The following is an 18016-nucleotide window of genomic DNA, read 5'->3' as shown; positions in this document are numbered from 1 at the left end:
GAGTCAAATATTGAATATGAGAATCAAGGGATGACAGTAGAAGAGATCCATTTATCATCAGTTTTGGTGACCTACTTAGGGAAATGTTTAATCTTTACAACTTAAGGTTCTGTGGATCTGGACCAGCGCTGTCCAATAGAAATATAATGGGAGCCACATGTATTATATAAATTTAAAATTTCTAGCAGTCAAATTAAAAAAACTAAAAGGAAAAGAGTGAAATTAATTTTAGTAATGTGCTTTATTTAACCTATTGGTACCAGCTATATTTCAAGAGCTCAATGGCCACAATTGGACTAGTGGCTCCTGTATTGGACTGTGCCAGCTTGGAGGTCCAGGATCCCAGAGTGGGAATGCTATGACTAGGGACACAGTAGGAGCTCAGTCACTTCAAGTTCCTTATGCCAGAGGCTAGCAGGGAGGCAAAGGAGTCACTGCACTGGCGGGGCCATTGACTGTGGTCACCAGTTACGTAGCAGGGGCTGTGCAGAATGCACTTGGCCCTCTTGGTATTCCCGTGTCCAATTGTGATGGTAAAGCAACAGGTGAGCAGCCACAGCCTGAGAAGTCATGATGATCAAGGGCTCATGTCTCTCAGAAAGTCTAGGTTATCTTGCCAAGTAAGTCCCCTGAGACCAGCAGAACCACTAGCAGAACCATAGAAGGAATCTGTCACGAGCAGAAAAGCAAGGAGAAAAGGAGTATTTGTTGTGATCTCCAGACAAGCTGTAATAGTGTGTGTCAGCCTTTCTTACATAAGTTCCCTAGGAAGGGAAGCCACCAGACCCCTGGAAGAACTGTTACAAGATGGGGTAAAATTTCCTTACAAAGTAAGTGGACAATACTGAGTGCTCCGGTGCATGCCTTAGCTCATTTCTTTAGGAGCAAAGCACTCATTTTCCCAGCTGCCTGGAGTTACTGGCTGCTGCCACAGGTGAGGTCCTCTCTGGAAGTGTCTTTGGCCAAAGGGCACTGCCTGACCCAAGGTTATGTCCTCCCAAAGTCAGTCACATCCCATTTGAGTCAGTGAGGAGGTACAAGTTTCTTGCCTCAATGAGGGACAACTCTGAAGGGCTATCTTAGCTTTAGAGCTTCCTATAGGATCTGCTGATGTTTATCATAACTACCTCACAGTTCAGCATCTACCTCTGCCCAGTTCTGCTTTCCTCATGCCCATATGGGTGTTATTTCTAAGAACATACCCCCCAACAAATCTCCTTTCACAAAACTATGACCCCAGAAATCTTGGTAGGAGACAAATCTGTATTGTTGAAAACCCCAGAGTGATAAATAAGTAAGAAGGTAGGAATTAACAATTTCATCATCGTCTTCATTCATTTACAATTGCATCTGACTTTCATGATGCCCTTCTTTGGCTTTGTAGGAGAAAAGACAGACATGGTCATTCTCTGCTGACCATCCTTTTTTTGGTTTATGCCTCTTGTGGTTTTGAGATTCTCTCTTACCTGGTTGTCTCACATCCATCCTTGAGTTTAAACACTTACCTATATGAGGTACTTTTTCACAATATATTTTGTAGTCCTCACTGATCTTCTCTATGGCCACCTTTGGATACTTATAACAGAGTTCCTCAAAGGCCATTTTCTCTATGTCTATCAAATAGGGGAAAACAAAAATGGAGTCTTGTTGTCTACTGTGGTTTCAAAGATTCACGCACTTTTTTTCTTTTTTTTTTGCAAGTATTGTCTTTAAAATGCTATTTAAGTAGGACAATAGTGTTTTACTGGAATGTCTATATAGGAAATACAAGTTTCCTAGGCCAAATCAGAAGCAAGAAAATACTGCCTCCCCTATCCTCTAGAATGGGGGCTTTTGCCCTTCTTGGGGAGACCTGACCCGTGGAAATTTTCTGCTTAAGGGTAACTGATATGACTTTGGAAGAGGCACTAAGTGTTAACATGTATACTAGAAGTAATCCATCCAAATGAATATGGACCCTTTCAAACCCCATCTGGTATAGGGAGGAGCTGCAAATGCATTCAAACATTCTGCTGTTGCGCCAAAAATTTTGATACAATTACCTTCAGAATTGACAACTCATATCTCTGAATATCAATAGTTGTGAATAATTGTCCTTTGAGAGTGAATTATTTTTTTCTAAAGGTAGTTATAGATCATGTCTAGTCATGCATGGTGAATTGGGAGGGAATGACTTTCTGTATTCAAAATGAGATGGGACTGTAAGGCTGAGGCAGCAAGAAAAGTTTTAATGAGGTATTGCTGCTGCTAAGCTGCTAAGTCACTTTAGTCATGTCCAACTCTGTGCGACCCCATAGACGGCAGCCCACCAGGCTCCCCATCCCTGGGATTCTCCAGGCAAGAACACTGGAGTGGGTTGCCATTTCCTTCTCCAATGCAGGAAAGTGAAAAGTGAAAGTGAAGTCACTCAGTCGTGTCTGACCCTCAGCGACCCCATGGACTGCAGCCTACCAGGCTCCTCTGCCCGTGGGATTTTCCAGGCAAGAGTACTGGAGTGGGGTGCCATTGCCCAGGCAACCCTAAAGGAAATCAGTCCTGAATATTCATTGGAAGGATGAATATGAACTGATGCTGAAGTTGAAACTCCAATATTTTGGCCACCTGATGCTAAGAACTGACTCACTTGGAAAAGACACTGATGCTGGGAAAGATAGAAGGTAGAAGGAGAAGGCGATGACAGAGGATGAGATGGTTGGATGGCATCACCGACTTGATGGACATGAGTTTGAGTAAGCTCCAGGAGTTGGTGATGGACAGGGAAGTCTGGCGTGCTGTATCCATGGGGTCGCAGAGAGTTGGACACAACTAAGCAACTTAACTGATACTGATAGGCAATGGCAGAATAGCAGCACTGTGCCTACCAAGGTCAAAACACTCATTTGTGTTATGAGTGCTGAGATTTAGGGTAAATCTCACAGAGCAAAGGAGTGGTGGAAATGAATTTTCAAAGATCTTGATTACAAATTTCATGGCTGCAATCACCATCTGCAGTGATTTTGGAGCCCCAAAAAATAAAGTCAACCACTGTTTCCCCATCCATTTGCCATGAAGTGGGCTCCAAAATCACTGCAGATGGTGACTGCAGCCATGAAATTAAAAGACGCTTACTCCTTGGAAGGAAAGTTATGACCAACCTAGACAGCATATTCGGAGAAGGCAATGGCACCTCACTCCAGTACTTTGTCTGGAAAATCCCATGGATGGAGGAGCCTGGTAGGCTGCAGTCCGTGGGGTCGCTAAGAGTCAGACACGACTGAGCAACTTCACTTTCACGAATTGGAGAAGGAAATGGCAACCCACTGCAGTGTTCTTGCCTGGAGAATCCCAGGGATGGGGGAGCCTGGTGGCTGCCGTCTATGGGATCACACAGAGTCGGACACGACTGAAGTGACTTAGCAGCAGCAGCAGACAGCATATTAAAAATCAGAGACATTACTTTGCCAACAAAGGTCTGTCTAGTCAAGGCTCTGGTTTTTCCAGTAGTCATGTATGGATGTGAAAGTTGTACTATAAAGAAAGCTGAGCGCCAAATAATTGATGCTTTTGAACTGTGGTGTTGGAGAAGGCTCTCGAGAGTCCCTTGGACTGCAAGGAGATCCAACCAGTCCATCCTAAAGGAGATCAGTCCTGGGTGTTCATTGGAAGAACTGATGTTGAAGCTGAAACTCCAGTCCTTTGGCCACCTGATGCGAAGAGCTGACTCATTTGAAAAAGACCCTGATGCTGGGAAAGATTGAGGGCAGGAGGAGAAGAGGACAACAGAGGGTGAGATGGCTGGATGGCATCGCCAACTCGATGGACATGGGTTTGAGTGGACTCTGGGAGTTGGTGATGGACAGGGAGGCCTGGCGTGCTGTGATTCATGGGGTTGCAAAGAGTCAGACACGACTGAGTGACTGAACTGATTACTAATACATATGTCATAACTCAATAGAATGTCAAAAAACAGTTATTACCAGTTTTTACAAAATGAAATGGAATAACATAGAGAGTATGAGAGTATATAATCTTATGTAATAAGGACAGGTGTTGCTTTGTTAAAAAATTTTAATATATATTTATACACACACATACATATACAGGTATATGTTTCCCAAAATGAAGTCAAAAGTATTTATTGTGCTTTGAAGTTTGAGAAATATTGCAGTACTCTGACTGCCTCAGCACTGATAATTAAAGCAGTTTGTTCAATTTGAACAACAGTGGCTACTCTTACTATTGCCAAATGTTGTGTTAATAGCTTTCATGGATGGTCTTGGGTCATCTTCACAACAAGCCTATTATTCCCGTTTTACAGTTGAGAGAAACAGGGCTTGAAGATAGGTTAAATACATTGTTCAGGTTCACACAGTCACTAGCAGAGCTAGGATATAACCCAGATCTGTGGGACAGCAGAGCCTTGTGTTCCTAACCAAGGCTCTCCACTGCCTGGGTGGCTGGTGTGTTATGTTGGGGGAAGCGAGTGGCTGTTAAAAATATATTCACAGAAATGTCTTAGACCTGATTCTGGGGAGGAATGGCACATGTTTTTCAGATGCATGAAATGGAGTAATCACTATATAACTGTGATGATGTCTTGGTGGTCATGAGCCTGGTCAAACTTGAGTTCTCTCGTTCCCTTTCAGAGCCAGTGGGGGCCTCTGCAGTCAGTCAGTCTGGATTCAGATCTTGACTCTGCCACTTACTGTGTGACCTTGGAAATGTAACTTGTCCTTTCTATGCCTCAGTTATCCTGTACTTACCTCACATGTTATTTGGAAGATCAAATGAGGTCCTCTTTATCACCTTTGCATTGCATAGTGCTGACACATAGTAAATACTTAAAGTTAAAATACTAATACTTCACAGCTGCTTGTATGTAAGTATAAAAAAAAATTATGGTGACTGACCTTACCTGCCAGAAACACTGGAGACTTCCTTTCTACCCGGAGGGACCCACCTTGCTTCAGATCCTCAGTAGCTATCTTTTGCCATTGCATAGATTCCATTTCTTCCATGTTAGCCAAACCCTGGCTTAACTCCAGTGATTCCTCAAATCTCTTGTAAAGAAGAATGATATCTTCTTTGCTTATAGATTCTTTTTTATGCCACTTGGTCCTGATGAGCCTGCTCTGAGTCTAAGAGAAGGAGATGGTAGCAGACAGCATTTGCTATAGAAACTAGGCCAGAAGCAAGATTTTTACAGCTCGGTCCTTCTTTGCCTCCCTGTCACATGGACTCTGATTATTTTCAGTTTGTTAAGAACTATTGTTTCTTTACAGACACACACACACCCCCCCCCATATATACCACACATCTTCGAATCAAACTCTTTCTCTATAAGTGAGAAATTCTATATGAATGTGACTTCTTCAAAGTGAGCTTATGCACTTGGATCTTTTTCCTTGAGAGGTTTCTCTTTAGACCATCAGAGACCATCAACCCCAGATAGAAAAATTGATAGAAAAATACTTAACATTTCATTAACTTTAACAAAGAGCACTTCTGAAAGAGCAGTAACTCCCTTTTCTTCCCTCAACCTCATGATTCCTCCCCAACTCAAAGTCCCTCCTACTGTAAAAACGAGAAACCAGTAGTCCTCTTCATCCAGGAATTCAGTATACCAGGGGCTGAGGATCTGAAATCCAAATACAAATAAGCATTATGAAGAGATGCTTGCTGCCTCTGTCCTGCTAGTATTCACATGGGAGAAGAGAAGGCTGCAGATTCTGGATTCTCTAATTTGGAGATATGGAATAGCAAACATTAGCCATGACCAACCAGGAAGTATTCCTTTGCCTCTCTGAATATGACAGCTTCCGTCACAGCCTCTCTCTGAATCTCAGAGAACAGTGATTGATATTTACTTAAGAAGAGGCTTCCCTAGTAGCTCAGATGGTAAAAAGTTTGCCTACAGTGCAGGAGACCAGGGTTCAATCCCTGGGTCAGAAAGATCCCCTGGAGAAGGGAATGGCAATCCACTCCAGTATTCTTGCCTGGCAAATTCCATGGACAGAGGAATCTGGCAAGCTACAGTCCATGGGGTCGCAAAGAGTCGGACACGACTGAGCGACTAACATGTTCACTTTCACTTTGAGAAGAGAAACAACAAATCCTTTACTGAAGGGCAACTATTTGACATCTAATACTTATTTATTCATTTGTAAAGCACTATCTCATTGAATTCTTAAAAGGGTCCTGGTAACCAAGCGTCTCTTTTTGGTATGTCTATTCTTAATGTCTCCCACTTGAAGACCTTATCCACTTGAATACTTCATCAGATTAAAACAAACAAATAAACAACAACCAAAAAAATCCCACAAGTCAGTGCTTAGCTAGATTGATTTATCTGCGCTTACTTTCATTCATTTATTGATTTGATGACTATTTTCTGAGTGACTCCAGACACTGTGCACATGACTGAAAATACAGAGACCAATAAGCTACAAGCCTAGTTCTCAAGGAGTTCACTTTCTAGTATGACTCATGCTATGATAGAGGTGAGAACAAAGTTCTTTGGGAGCAGAGAAGAGGAACTAATTAGCTGTTTTGAGTTCAGAAAATCCAAGTAAAGTTCATAAAGGCAAGAAGAATTAAATCACAAATTTATACCTTGCAGTATAAGTAGGAGCTCACCATCCTGACATGGAGTAAAGAGCATTCAGCTAATTGGAAGAGATTAAGCAAAGAGACAGAGAAGGGAAAGAAAATGTATGAGAACAATGAGTATTCCAGGATGGCTGAGCTGTAGCTTTCTGGTAAAGAGTTCAGGGCTGGGGCAATGGCAAGGAATGAGGTAGAGAAGGCCGATTGGGACTATATATAAGGAACTTGAATGGTTTGATAAGTAGTCTGGACATTATTTTACGGGCAATAAGTTGCTTATAATAATTTAAAAGGAACGTAAGATTGTCTCCAGAAATTGCCCAAGGTGAGTTTAAGAGCATGAGTTTTAATAACTTTATCAGATCTCCTTGGCTTCTGAGGAAACCAAAGTGAAGTATATTCCTGAGAGAATTCAACTCAGTGATTGAATAATAGCAATCTATAATGTAACATAGTGATGGATAAGCTCTAAATATATATGTATCAAATATTAAAAATCAACATGTGAAATGAGTATTCCATGGATGTCTATTTAGGTTTCAAAGATTTATGAGTGGCGACATCAGCATCATGGTAGAAGATGCTCCCTTGTCTCTCTCCTTCAATTTACAACTAGTGAACACCCACAATTCAACAAATGCATCTCTGTCCAACACACCAGGATGCTCACGGGGTCCACCCATCTGTACACTAAAGATGGGTGGACTGGCAGAAGCATCCACAACTCCAGCTCATTCTCTCCCTTCCCTCCCGGCACCTGATCCAGGTGTTCCTGGACACAGTGGAGATGTCCATCATCCCAGTGCCCCAGGAAGTGATGCCAGTGACAGCAGTGGTACCACCAGCAGCAAGGCACCAGACACCCCGGAAGCGCAAGCAGCAACCATGAGGACACCAGTGGCAACTCTAGCGGAAGTGGTGGAGGATGGAAAGTGCCAGATCTCAAACACAGCCAGAGGCACTCAGGTAAGAGAAAGCGAAAACTTGTGCTGTATCACCTCCTACTAAGAAACAAAAGAAAAGCCTCTAAGTACCAACGTTTTGAATTGTTGTTGTTTCGTCGCTAAGTCATGTAACAGCTCTTTTGTGACCCCATGGACTGTAGCCTGCCAGACTGTAGCCTGGAATTCTCCAGGCAAGAGTACTGGAGAGGGTTGCCATTTCCTTCTCCAGGGTATCTTCCCAATTCAGGGATCGAACCCGTATCTCCTCCATTGACAGGTGGATTCTTTACCTCTGAGCCACCAGGGAAGCCCTTTGAATTGTTATAATCAAGTTTTAAACCTTTACCTAAATAAGGATGTTTGCTACTAATATTCAAATGCATTGGCAGAGGAACAACTTATCAAGCACTATGAAGAACACAGTCACACGGTATCATTAAAAGAAAATGATGGTTCTCCAGAAACCATGTCTCCACTGAAGTCATGAAATATTACAATCTGAGAATTCAAAATCGTATCATGAAGAAAATCAGTGAGCTGTAAGAAAAAATCAGAAAAGCAATTCAATGAGTTCAGGAATAACATTACTGAACAGAGGAATACTTTACCAAAGAGACTGAAACTCTAAAAAAAAAAATCAAACAAAAATTCTGAACCTGAAGAACTCGATAAATGAGATGACGAATGCATTAGAAAGCACTGGAGGGAATTCCCTGGCAGTCAAGTGGTTTAGGACTCCATGCTTTCCCTGCTGTGGGCCCAGTACAGTCCCTGGTTGGAGAGCTAAAGTCCTATAAGCCACATGGCATGGCTAAGGAAAAAAGGGAAAAAAGCACTGAAAATAGAGCAGACTCTATTGAAGAGAAGATTAGCACACTCAAAGATAGAAATCCAGAAATGATCCAGAGAGAAGAGAGAGAACTAAGAACTTAAAAAGAAGAAGAAAAAGGAGAAGAGGAGGAGGATGAGGTAGAAAAAGGACAAGAGTTTCTACAAGAGCTATGTGATTTCATTAGGAAGGGCAACATAAAGCATATCCCAGAAGGAGAAAAGAAGGGAAAGGGAGCAGTGAGTTTATTTAAAGAAATACTATAAACCTGGGGAAGGAACTGGATATACAAGTTCATGAAGCTAAGAGAATACCTAATCATCACGCCTCAGCACAAAAGGATATTCTCCAAAACACATTGTTTTAAAACTGTCCAAATTTGATGACAAAGACTTTTAAATGAAGCCAGAGGGAAAAATAATGGTAACCTACACAGGAACCCCCATTAGGCAGCCAGCAGATTTCTCCTATCAATTATCTAATAATAAGTAAAATAATATCTAAAAACACCATGATTGTTTTTTAAAATTTAACCTACTATTTTTATTTTTCTATAGTTCTTTTTAGTTAGAATGTTAAGAGTTTCCTTCAGAATTGAGTTTGTCCATCACTGGGTACTTTCTTGGCCTCTCCTCAGGACAGTGTGTAAGGAGTTAGATAGCAAATATTTTAGTCTGTGTGGGCCACAGACCAAACTGTCTATTGCAATGATTTAACTGTGTAGTTGTAGCACATGACAGCACATAAACAAATGGGCATCAGATCAGATCAGATCAGTCACTCAGTCATGTCCGACCCTTTGCGACCCCAAGAATCGCAGCACGCCAGGCCTCCCTGTTCATCACCAACTCCCGGAGTTCACTCAGATTCACTTCCATCGAGTCAGTGATGCCATCCAGCCATCTCATCCTCTGTCGTCCCCTTCTCCTCCTGTCCCCAGTCCCTCCCAGCATCAGAGTCTTTTCCAATGAGTCAACTCTTCGCATGAGGTGGCCAAAATACTGGAGTTTCAGCTTTAGCATCATTCCTTCCAAAGAAATCCCAGGGCTGATCTCCTTCAGAATGGACTGGTTGGATCTCCTTGCAGTCCAAGGGACTCTCAAGAGTCTTTCCAACACCACAGTTCAAAAGCATCAATTCTTCAGCATTCAGCCTTCTTCACAGTCCAACTCTCACATCCATACATGACCACAGGAAAAAGCATAGCCTTGACTAGACGAACCTTTGTTGGCAAAGTAATATTTCTGCTTTTGAGTATGCTATCTAGGTTGGTCATAACTTTCCTTCCAAGGAGTAAGCGTCTTTTAATTTCATGGCTGCAGTCACCATCTGCAGTGATTTTGGAGCCCAGAAAAATAAAGTCTGACACTGTTTCCACTGTTTCCCCATCTATTTCCCATGAAGTGATGGGACCGGATGCCATGATCTTTGTTTTCTGAATGTTGAGCTTTAAGCCAACTTTTTCACTCTCCACTTTCACTTTCATCAAGAGGCTTTTGAGTTCCTCTTCACTTTCTGCCATAAGGGTGGTGTCATCTGCATATCTGAGGTTATTGATATTTCTCCTGGCAATCTTGATTCCAGCTTGTGTTTCTTCCAGTCCAGCGTTTCTCATGATGTACTCTGCATATAAGTTAAATAAACAGGGTGACAATATACAGCCTTGACGAACTCCTTTTCCTATTTGGAACCAGTCTATTGTTCCATGTCCAGTTCTAACTGTTGCTTCCTGACCTGCATACAAATTTCTCAAGAGGCAGGTCAGGTGGTCTGGTATTCCCATCTCTTTCAGAATTTTCCACAGTTTCTTGTGATCCACATAGTCAAAGGCTTTGGCATAGTCAATAAAGCAGAAACAGATGCTTTTCTGGAACTCTCTTGCTTTTTCTGTGATCCAGCGGATGTTGGCAATTTGATCTCTGGTTCCTCTGCCTTTTCTAAAACCAGCTTGAACATCAGGAAGATCACGGTTCACATATTGCTGAAGCCTGGCTTGGAGAATTTTGAGCATTACTTTACTAGCGTGTGAGATGAGTGCAATTGTGCGGTAGCTGAGCATTCTTTGGCATTGCCTTTCTTTGGGATTGGAATGAAAAGTGACCTTTTCCAGTCCTGTGGCCACTGCTGAGTTTTCCAAATTTGCTGGCATATTGAGTGCAGCACTTTCACAGCATCATCTTTCAGGATTTGGAATAGCATGGGTATGTTGTAATAAAACTTTATTTATGGACACAGAAATTTGAATTTTGTATAACACCCATGTGATCTGACGCATTTTTCTTTTGATGTTTTTTTCCTACTGTTACAAAATGTAAAACCAGGGAGTTCCCTGGCAGCCCAGTGGTTAAGGCTCCACATTTTCACTGCAGAAGGCAGGGGTTCAATCCCTGATCAGAGAAACTAAGATTCCACAAGGCTACAACAGCCCCAAAAAAACCATCCCCCAAAACCCACAGCAGCAACAACCTGTCTAGTAAAGATATTGGTGTAAAACCAGTCTTAGCTCGCTGGCTATGTAAATACATGAGGTAAGCTGGATTTGGCTCCAGGACTGGAGTTTGCTGGCTTTGCAGCAGACTAGGGGAATCTGGATGCTGGCTCTGCACTTGCCAGGAGACCACAGTGAGACCTTAGACCTTGCTCTGTCATCTGTACAATGAGAGTGGAAGCTGAGGGAACCTCCAGGGCTTCCTCTGATGCTAAGGTTCTATGGATCTGATTAAGGGGCGTTAAGAGGATGAACGTTTGTGAGCCACCACTTGTCAGACGCTGCGCACACAGTGCCTTTCTCTGAGGGGGCTGTTGCGATCCCCATTGTAATGTTGAGGAGGCAAGGACAAAGGGCCCCACAGCCCTCTACCTCAGATAAAACAATTTGAAAGTGGAGAAGTTGGCCTTCAAATCCACAGCTGTCTGCTCTCGTCACTAGAACTCAATGCCCTTTGTGTCTCCAATCTTACTTCTTCTCTTTGAAAAGGAAACGTTTTATTGTTGTAAAATATATATATAACATGAAATTTGCCATTTCAACCATTTTTTTACATGTACAATTCAGAGGCATTAATTACATGCATTATATATTATACAGCTATTACCACTGTCTATTTCCAAAACTTTTTCATAACCCCACATGGAAATCCTGTACTAATTAAGCAACAATTCCCCATTTTCTTTGCCCCCAGCCCCTGGTAACTGTGAATCTATTTTCCATTAGATTTTCTCTTAATTAAGGAACTTCCAGTTTAATTTCTTGTCATCATTGTTGGTCTCCTTGTCTATGAAATTCCATATCCCTGACATCTTCAGCACTGTCTCTCAATCTTCCTTTCTCTGGTTAGAAAACAAGAGCTGCTTTAAGGCTGATGCTGTCTTCCACATCTTTCCCTTTTCATTTATTTGCCTTTTACAGTATAGTATCCTCAACATTTCTATAAATTTATTGAATTCACAAATATAATAACAAAATATGATTTTATCCCAATTCTCATTTTACGTCTGAGGACAAAGAGACCTAGGAAAACTAAAGAATTTGGACTTCCTAGTTTGTTCAAGACCACCTAGCCAAATGGTGATAAAACCAGGATTTAAAACTTCCCCTATATTCCACATGGATTCTGTTTTCACGTAAGCGAATCAGAAGTTAGGAAATAGACGTATATTAGCTGGCATGCTATCAGTATTCAACAAAAGGTAACTGGATAATTGGAGGATGGTTGAACGGGTGGATGAAAATGAGAGTTCTTACAGAAACAAGTGTCTCAAACCAGAAAATATTGCCCTGAGCAAAGCCCAAAGTAAGGATCATCTCCAGTTGGGATTAATTGATTCAACAAATGACTGCTGAAAGTACTATTGAGCACTCAACACTACACTGCCAGTAGCTTTCTAGATGCTTGGAGACTAGTGACAAAACATGAAAACCTCTGCCCTCATGAGGAGAAGGAAAAGAAGCAAGATAAGTTAAAAAAAATCTATCTCTATAACACACACGTATATAACATACATACATATTGTGCATTTATTTAAAATATAATACAAGTATATGTGTATATAACAGATGGACACTGTACACACAAATGCATACATGTACATTATAAGGATTATACATGCATACACACGAAGTGTGTGTATGTATGTGTGGAAGGATACATACATGGCTCCAGATCACGGTAAGTGCTAAGGAAAAAGTAAAATGGGGATAGGGCTGAAGTTTTATGTAAAGTGGGCAAGTAAGGCCTCACTGAGATGACTTGAGCAAAAACCTGAGGGAGGCAGGGACTCAGTCGTACGGGGATCCACACATTACACGCAGCGGGAGCAGCGCGGCTGAGCTGGCATGTGTCTGGCATGACCAAAGTGATGAGCATGGGGGCAGAGGAAGGTGAAGCCAGAGAGGAGAGGCAGAGGACAGACACTGCAGGCCTTGTTGGTTTTAGCAAGGACTTTGGCTTTTACTGGAGACAGCCATCTGTCTTCAATGTCCTCACTTTTATTTTCAGTTAAATCACACAACTTACGTTGTGGCCAGTGTGGAAATGGATCTGCTGAGGGTCAAGAGCAGATCCAGAGGCATCAGCCAGGAAGCCATTGCAGTGAACCAGGTGAGTTTGGACAGAGCTTGGATAAGAGTGGTTATAACAGGTGAAGGGAGGAATATCAGATTTTGCTTATTTTCAGGGTTGGACCAACTGAATTCACCCACAGACTAGACACAAGTGTGAGACAAAGAGGTGAGTCATAAATGATATCAAGATTTTTAATCTTAGAAACTGTGATAGCCCAGCATTGTCTAATAATATAAATACTTTTAATATCTTTGCAGCAGACCAAAGGCCAAGGGAGGGAGCTTTGCTGTGCGGATGTGCTGATGCAGAAACACAGCCTATCTAAGCCTCCATCTAGTTCCAAATGCCTCCACAAAGGGTGGGGCAGGTAGGGAGAGGGCTCTGGAACTTCTACTCGGGAACTGTGCAGACAGCTTTGACTGTGCACCCCCTGGACAGATCTCATCCAACATTGCCCAGATGTGCAATCCTGGATAATTAAGGTGCATTGGAAATTGTGCTGGACTTAGAGCCAAGAACTCCTGGGTTCTAACCCTGGTTCCTTTACTAGTCCAGCACAACTTCCAACGCACCTTAGTGGCCCTGTGGTTTTCCTACCCTTCTTTGTAAGTAGTCCCTTTTTATTGAGCTCTCTCCTCAATTTGGCTCAGCCACTTGTTTTCTGCCAAGGTTTTGAAAATAGTCAACCTATTACTTCCTGTGGGTGTCTAGGATAGCCCCATGCTTTTATCTAATGTTTTGGGATAAGAATAAATCCTCCCACTTGGCCATTTCCATGATGGCTAGTCTAGGAAAGGGAGACCCTGTATTTTGATTCATGACATTTGGCTCAGAGTTCTTAAAACATCCTTCAATAGAAGAGTCTGAGATTGGGAGACTCCATATCAGGGGGAATTGAAGAAGAAATAAAAGGTGGGTAGTGACTGTTCTTCCACCTTCATCCTACTTTGGGGTTCTGGCTACTTCTTGGGAATTTATATAACTTACTCATAAGCAATCAACCAACTCATTGATACGTATTGTGTGGGTAGTTAAATCATTAAGTTAGTCAGTACAGATGACCAGGTAGGATTTTTGGTAAGTCTTGACCTAATCTTCCAGATACCAACCCATTTCTGTGATGCATGGCCTACCTTGCATATCTCCTTCTGGGTTCTGGGAATCCAGGGGTTCACATCCCCAGAAGGCAGCATCTCCTTCAGGCCTTCAATGGTTTGGGATTTGAGCGGCAGGCATGGACCAATCTGCTCATTCAGGTAGAGCTCACAGATCCTGTTGCCCAGCATGTGCCGAAAGATGGCTTTCCCAGTCTTCCTGTTACTCATCAGGACACAGAGGAAATGGTGCAGGTCCTGCCAGAGGTCCAAGAGTTGGATCTCCACTTTCAAATTTAGCTTCTTCAGGTGGTCCCGGAAGGGACTCCCTGCACAGGCATCTGCACACAGGGCCCAGTGGGTGTACCCCAAGGAGAGGTTCTGCTTCACGGCCTTCTTGATGGTCACGTGGGAGGAGTAATTGATGATGGGGGTGACAGTCCTCAGGTGGGTTGAGAACGCTGTCTCAAAGAGGCCCTCCATGTGGAGGTGGCTCTTGGCTTTCTTCTTCACATTGGACTTCCTGGCATAGAGAACATCCTTTTCTGGGGAACTAATGATTCTGTCTTTTGAAGAGGCCTCTTTTGGGAAAGGCTTTTGTATGACCACCTTGTCTTGAGAATCCAGCTCCGGGGGGGGCACTGTGTTGGTATCTGGATTGGTATCCATTTCCAGGGACCACGAGCCACAGTCTATCAAGTGCCACATCTTCCTCTTGATCTTCCTGCTTGAGTAGTGCTTCTGGGGTTGGTGGGCCTTCTTGATGTTCATATTCAGAGGGAGCCCTCCTTCATGGGTATAGCAGATACTGTACAGGCGAGTCTCGTATTCCTGCATCAGAGCCTGGCACGATTCCTCCTTGGCCATGACTGTCTTGGCGTGGGTGTAGAAGTTGGGGAGCCAATAGCTCTGGAGTTTGAACAGGGCCACTTTTTGCATGTGGCTCAGGATCTCCCTTCTGGTGGTTGACTGGTTGGGATGCCAGATGGACAGGTTCAGGAGGGCCTCTGGAAAAAATAAAGAGAGAGAGAGGATGAAAATGATGTGGGGATAGTTAGGTTTTTTAATTTTTCCAAATGTTTTTGTGTTTCATTCATTCCTCATGCAACCCTAGACAGGTCAGAGATAAAGTGAACATGATTCTAGGGTTTGTTCAACACACAATGACCCCTTATTACTCTGATCACCTTGCTTCTTCCCCAGAGAAATAACCATTTTGTGGGATTCCTCAAGTTACTTTTTAGACTACTGAACATTATTGTAAAGAAAAGCAAGTGGTACCAGCAAATATGTTTAAGAACAAGAAACATGTACCTCTGAGTGGAATTTCTCAAAGTTAGATCTGACTAAAGGAAGGAGTTTGGTCTGGATAATTTGGTAAAGTCCTGACTAGCCCTGATTTTAATATCATCAATTCCCAAGTATCTATATAAATAGAGAGGAGTGTGACTAACCCCAAATACTGCAGCTTCTGGAGCACATCATTTGTATTGGGGTTAGGAATGCCTCCTCACTTAATAAATAAATACATTTGAATGAATTTGATGTTCTAGAGAAGGAGTTGGCAAACTTTTTTAATATAAAGAGTTAGTAAATATTTTAGGCTTTGTGAGCCATTTATAGTCTCTGTTGTACAGTCTTCTTTAAGCTTTTAAAAATAAAAAAAAACAGTCTTAGCTCATAGGCCACATGCACTGCATCTGGCCTGTGGACTATGGTTTGTTCTAGAGAACCCTAATTGAAAACAAAAGAAAACAACAACAACAACAACAACAAAACCCCACAAAACAAGCCATGCAGGCTTAGCAAGTGCAGGAACTGTTCAATTACCTTGTCCCAGTTCCCCTTCACTCTTTCCAGCTAACCTTCACTAACAAGCAACATCTCAGGAAGGGGCACATACCAGCTTACGGCCAACTGTCTCTCTCAACTGTTCACTGTTAAGGGTTGGGGTTCCCACTGGCATCCCTAATGGAGAGAGGAGCAGTCTGCAAGGCAAGGGACTGAGGACTATCAGACATTGGACTGATTTTTTCTTGCATCCCCCAGGGATTTCACCTCAGATATGCTTTATGATTCTTACTGATGTTCATGTTGCAGAGAGTCACCACCCGTGAGCTTTCCTGCAGATGGGTGGCCTTCAGCACAAAGAGGAGGGAAAGGTAGTGGTTTCTCACTTCCAGGTCCATCTCATCTATGCTCAGAATCTTCTCAACAAGAATCCAGAAATCCACCAGTTCTTCACCTATGGATCAGACAGGATCACCTATAGATCAGACTGAGCTGCACCCCAGGCTTGCCCCTCCAGTGGCTGTATCTGAGTGCGGCAGCTGACACCCCCACCCCACTTCCACCCCCACCTGCTTGCTCTACTGCCTCCAACATCACCTTGAGCCACTCCTTTGGCTTAAGGGATCATTTCCAGAAATGTCCTAATGCAGGAGCTGATGGGAGACATAGAGAAAAGGGACTTAATGGGTAGGACTCTTTCATGATTTTTTTTTTTGGGGGGGGAGTGTTAGAAAAACTGTCAGTTTAGGAAAAACCACATGAGAGTAGATCGTTAGACATTCAAGTTTTGTCCAAAAAATAAAGATCAGCGTAAAAAGAACATTTCTTAGATCATGGACCCGGAGCAGCCTGCAGAAGGATACTGGAGCCCAAAGGTGCCAAGGACTACATTCCCCACTTTACAGCTTTGCCAGGGCTGAAGTCTGAATGACAAACTATAAGACAATCTGTCTAATTCTTCCCTGCCTGACCCCTGGAAATCCAGAATTTCACCTTTATACTAAGATTTGTTCCTGTGTCAAATTTAATGATGCTGAACTGGAATGTCAGCTAGTATTCACTGCCAGCCTCCTAGACTCATCACCTACTGGACCCAGTAGAACAGAAAGCACTTTTGCTACAGGGATTTGTGTGTATACTTGTTCCTTGTCTGTCTCCCCACTGTCACGGCAGCTTCAGGAAGCAGGGACTTAGGGCTCTTGTTCACCTTTGTATCCCCACCTGCAAGCGCAGTGGCTGCCATACAGTGGTGCTCAATAAACATTGTTAAATGAATGAATGAATGAAAGGGACTCTGAGTGCTTTTGCCATAACCTACACGATAGACCCCAGTTTCCAAAGACTTCTACCCAAGCTGTGTTACAAAGCACTTTTTGTATTCACCATAGATACACAGAACTGTTAGTAGCAGCAGTAGAACTGCTCCAGGGTATCCTGGAAGCTGTTAAGAACTTGCAAAGGCCCCAGGAACAACTCTAAGAACCCACCTGCACTGCCCTTGAGGTAGGTATAGAAGCGCCACATCCCTCTGACCCCGCCAATGCATTTCTCGAGTAGCCACTGGTCTGCCTTTTGCCATCTCATCATCTTGGCTGCCAGGAAAAGTCCATGGTAAGAGATTGAGAATGAGCTCTTCCCCCAGCCCCTCTCTCAGCCTGGCACATGGCCAGACTCCCATTCACTCTACGGGAGTGAGGAGAAATGGTGGCCAGTGAGATGAGTAGGGCTCTGACTACGTGGTGCTTTTGAAGCCAGACCCAGGCCCTCTAGTGACACATATTGAGTGACATGGGGCGGGGGGAGGGGCGTACCTACAAGCATACGTACAATCCACAGATCAAAATCACCCTCCAGACAAGGCCCCTGGCCTTCCATGGTCCCCACCTGACAGCAGGTTTTCCAATACATGTGTTGAAGGAGGGAGATGAGTAAATGGGCGATTTGTTACAATATTTTACTCAATGGGATTTCCCAAATTGTCACTTTCCCTAGTTTGCTTTGGCTAGTTGAGCTGAGTCAAGTTATCAGTTCAACCCTAGGTGAAAATTTTATTCATTCATTCTTTCAACAAGCATTTATTATAGGCCTACTAAATGCTGGGTACCATTCTAGGTATTTGGGATACATCTGCAAACAGAACAAAAATCCCCATCCTCAATGAGCTTATATTCTAGCAAAGGAGACAGACAACAAACGATAAGCATAATA

At 43.0% G+C, this 18016-nt stretch overlaps 1 protein-coding gene and 1 long non-coding RNA gene across 9 annotated transcripts in view; one reads left to right on the top strand and one right to left on the bottom strand.

The window, feature by feature from the left end:
• The window catches only part of RGSL1 (regulator of G protein signaling like 1), a 59840-nt gene that overhangs the window by 31854 nt on the left and 9970 nt on the right, over positions 1-18016 (bottom strand). For 7 of the 8 annotated variants that reach the window (XR_009490750.1, XM_059875327.1, XM_059875328.1 and 4 more), the window contains exons 5-10: positions 17296-17400; positions 16101-16262; positions 14057-15024; positions 5555-5617; positions 4895-5117; positions 1506-1613 (exon numbers count right to left, since the gene is read on the bottom strand). Coding sequence is in view for 7 of the 8 variants with exons in the window: in XM_059875327.1 (XP_059731310.1) it covers positions 1506-1613; positions 4895-5117; positions 5555-5617; positions 14057-15024; positions 16101-16262; positions 17296-17400 (1629 nt within the window). In the remaining variant the exon portion in view is untranslated. The remainder of the gene's footprint in view (positions 1-1505; positions 1614-4894; positions 5118-5554; positions 5618-14056; positions 15025-16100; positions 16263-17295; positions 17401-18016) is intronic. The other variant, NM_001192209.2, reaches the window with a different exon arrangement.
• LOC132342490 (uncharacterized) lies at positions 5044-14149 on the top strand. The gene is made up of 3 exons (XR_009490899.1): positions 5044-7551; positions 12858-12959; positions 13036-14149. It is a non-coding gene; the product is annotated as an uncharacterized lncRNA (long non-coding RNA).

Source organism: Bos taurus, chromosome 16 (assembly GCF_002263795.3).
Source record: "Bos taurus isolate L1 Dominette 01449 registration number 42190680 breed Hereford chromosome 16, ARS-UCD2.0, whole genome shotgun sequence".
NCBI classification, from domain to species: domain Eukaryota; kingdom Metazoa; phylum Chordata; class Mammalia; order Artiodactyla; family Bovidae; genus Bos; species Bos taurus.
The sequence above is the reverse complement of the archived record's forward strand: the minus strand, read 5'-3'. Positions and strand labels throughout refer to the sequence as shown.